Below are 3,404 nucleotides of genomic sequence, written 5' to 3' on the forward strand. Positions count from 1 at the left end.
GACCTCAGACTTGAAGAATACGAGTTAGACTTGTTTAGCCAACTTAATTGATCGATCTAAATGTAATTTTGATTTAAGTATTAATTTAAACTTTATTAATCGCTAATTTAACTTGATCAATATATCATAAATTTATAAATTATTTCAAATTTAATATGAATATATCAATAAAATTTCACAAATCTACAGGAGTCTTATTTTCATTTGTTCTCTTTTCAAAATGCTTATTTATTTTCCATAGAGGTCAAACTCTGTCTGTATACATCTACTCTCCCTCTCCAAGTTCTCGTGTCGGTTGAATATCTTTTCTCTCTTGATTGTCGAATTATAATTTTATTTAAATTATACATTTATTACATTTATACAATAATAAATAATATTTATTCTATTATTGAAAAATAAACAATCATAATCACTCAATATTCAAATTTAAATATAACATTTTAATCATTTAAACATACAATTAAAATCTAAAAAAATCGATACAATCTCGTTTAACACGTATAAATACACTCACAAATCTAGGTTCTATACAAATGGTAATTTACATCTGTGGGATATAATTACCATGGGCTCGTAAGAAAAAAAAAGATTACCATCTTGATTTTTGAATATTCCAAATCAACCGGCTCCGCCAGGTTTATTTCTTCTCACTTTCTAGAAGTTTCCGACGGTTCAAACCATGCGTTGCTGACTCGGCATTTCATTTCTTTTTCACCAAGACAACCACTACTCACGTGACTTTCCCCTCACTAGTCACGTGACTCCTCCCTCCCCTAATACTCCTTTATATTCCGCACTACAGCCATACATTTCTTGCTACATTGACTGTGGTTTACACCATAACCTAATTTCTCTCTCTTACATCTTTGCTTAAGCTTTCATACTCTTTTTTTTTCTTAGCAATGGCAAACGGAAAGATCAAAATCGGAATCAACGGTAACTCTTTTCTCATTTTTATGTTTAATTAGTCGGATCTGCGGATCTGCTTGTGTTTGGTAGTGTGTGATGTTGATTTTTAGTTTTTCAATATTATTGTTTGAAATAGGATTCGGTAGAATTGGTCGTTTGGTGGCTAGAGTTGCTCTACAGAGAGATGATGTTGAACTAGTTGCAGTGAATGATCCATTTATTTCCACTGATTACATGGTATTGTTTGTTGATGACCAGATCTCTTTACTCATTTATGTGCTTAGACTAGATCTGTAGAGGGGATTAACTTGGATCTGTGTGGTTGGTGTAGACATATATGTTTAAGTATGATTCAGTACATGGACAATGGAAGCATCATGAGCTAAAGGTCAAGGATGAGAAGACACTTCTCTTTGGAGAGAAGGCTGTTACAGTTTTTGGAATCAGGTATTTTTTTTGTTCCAGTGAATAAATCATTGTGTTTAGTTCAGTTTAGTTTTTTGCTGAAGGGATTTCGACTATTGTTAAGGAACCCTGAAGATATCCCATGGGGTGAAGCTGGTGCTGACTTCGTTGTTGAATCAACCGGTGTCTTCACTGACAAGGACAAGGCTGCTGCTCACTTGAAGGTATGTGTGATTGATTGATTTTTCTATCTGCATTTCTGTTGTTAGATTTGATCTATGATGCACGCGTATTTTTGAAACTTGTTGAATATAGTTATGAAACATCTTAGATCTTGTTTGTCAGTGTTAGATCTACATTTGCCGAGAAAACAAAGCGAATTAATTTACTTGGATGTTTGTCTGTTCAGGGTGGTGCCAAGAAGGTTGTGATCTCTGCTCCTAGCAAAGATGCTCCCATGTTTGTTGTGGGTGTCAACGAGAATGAATACAAGCCAGAGCTGGACATTGTCTCCAATGCTAGTTGCACAACGAACTGCCTTGCACCTTTGGCTAAGGTTATCAATGATAGGTTTGGCATTGTTGAGGGTCTCATGACCACTGTCCACGCCATGACTGGTGAGTCTTTTCGCAGTCACTGTGAGATTTGGATGTGTTTGAATTTTATATCTAGTTATTAACCTGTTGTAATGATTTGTTACTCAGCCACCCAGAAAACTGTTGATGGTCCATCCATGAAGGACTGGAGAGGTGGAAGAGCTGCTTCATTCAACATCATCCCTAGCAGCACTGGTGCAGCCAAGGTAGTTATTGGATATATATACCAGTGTCATTACTTTGACTTGTTGTCTAATTTGCAAATTCATGTCTTTCAGTAATGACAGAGCTATTAGACTTGGTAGTTTGTATTATCTTTGATTTAGTTGCATTCACTATAATGTAGGCTGTTGGAAAAGTGCTCCCACAACTTAACGGCAAATTGACTGGAATGGCCTTCAGAGTACCAACTGCTGATGTCTCCGTTGTCGATCTTACTGTAAGACTCGAGAAAGAAGCCTCCTATGAAGACATTAAGGCTGCAATCAAGTAAGTTTCAGTTTGATCACTTTGTGTTGTTTTTGGTTGGTCCCTTGTGCAACAAAGACTAACCTATTTGTGTGTTGTTGGTTCATAGGGAGGAATCAGAGGGTAAATTGAAGGGTATCTTGGGATACACTGAAGATGATGTGGTTTCCACAGACTTTGTTGGTGACAGCAGGTAATATACTTTGTTCAGTTCACTCATAAGGGGGTCGTCTTGAATTGTATTTGAGTTTAGTTTAATGTGAAATAATAACATTTGGTGTAGGTCAAGCATTTTTGATGCCAAGGCTGGAATTGCTTTGAGCAAGAATTTTGTGAAAGTTGTGTCATGGTATGACAACGAATGGGGTTACAGGTAATGCTGTGTGCTTTTAGCTTTTTCTCTTTGACACATTGGCACTAGTGAAGTTTTAACACCACCATATATGTATGTATTATGTTTTGCAGTTCCCGTGTGATTGATTTGATCTGCCATATGGCTAAGGCTTGATTGATGCTGCTGGGGAGCAAAAGACAGCAATGTGTTTTAGTTTTTGCTTGGAAGTACTATTAGTTTTGTGGGCCTGGAGTGGTCTTTCTTGTTTATGTGTAATTGAATAACCAGAGAAGAACGGAACCCTGTTGTTATCTTTGAGGAAATCTTTTTTATTGTTTGACTTTGTCATGAATGAAACAATCAAACTTTACTTTTCTCTTGCCTTTTGTTATCCTATGTGTTCTACACATCCCTCCTATTTTCATTGAAATATCTTTTCTTATCTTAATTTTAATATTCCAACTTGGCTACTTTTGTTAGATCGACAAACAAATTCAGTTCGACTTCAAAATCTACAATTTTATTGAAGAGTAAGAAGAATGCATAAAGAATTGAAGCAATTTTTGATATTTTCATCATTTATATAGGAAATTTTAATATTCCAACTTGGCTACTTTTGTTAGATCGACAAACAAATTCAGTTCGACTTCAAAATCTACAATTTTATTGAAGAGTAAGAAGAATGCATA

The 3,404-nt window shown here is 35.4% G+C and overlaps 1 protein-coding gene across 1 annotated transcript; it reads left to right on the forward strand.

The window, feature by feature from the left end:
* Nucleotides 1-818: 818 nt before the first annotated feature.
* On the forward strand, nt 819-3,091 carry GAPC2 (glyceraldehyde-3-phosphate dehydrogenase). Its single transcript, NM_001279325.2, is given in 10 exon segments — nt 819-939; nt 1,049-1,149; nt 1,244-1,359; nt 1,442-1,541; nt 1,727-1,934; nt 2,022-2,119; nt 2,260-2,402; nt 2,491-2,574; nt 2,665-2,754; nt 2,847-3,091. Coding segments are annotated over 10 exon segments (1,017 nt in total). The 5' UTR covers nt 819-905; the 3' UTR covers nt 2,890-3,091.
* The last annotated feature ends 313 nt before the right edge of the window (nt 3,092-3,404 follow it).

Source organism: Solanum lycopersicum, chromosome 5, assembly GCF_036512215.1.
Source record: "Solanum lycopersicum chromosome 5, SLM_r2.1".
Classification (NCBI taxonomy): domain Eukaryota; kingdom Viridiplantae; phylum Streptophyta; class Magnoliopsida; order Solanales; family Solanaceae; genus Solanum; species Solanum lycopersicum.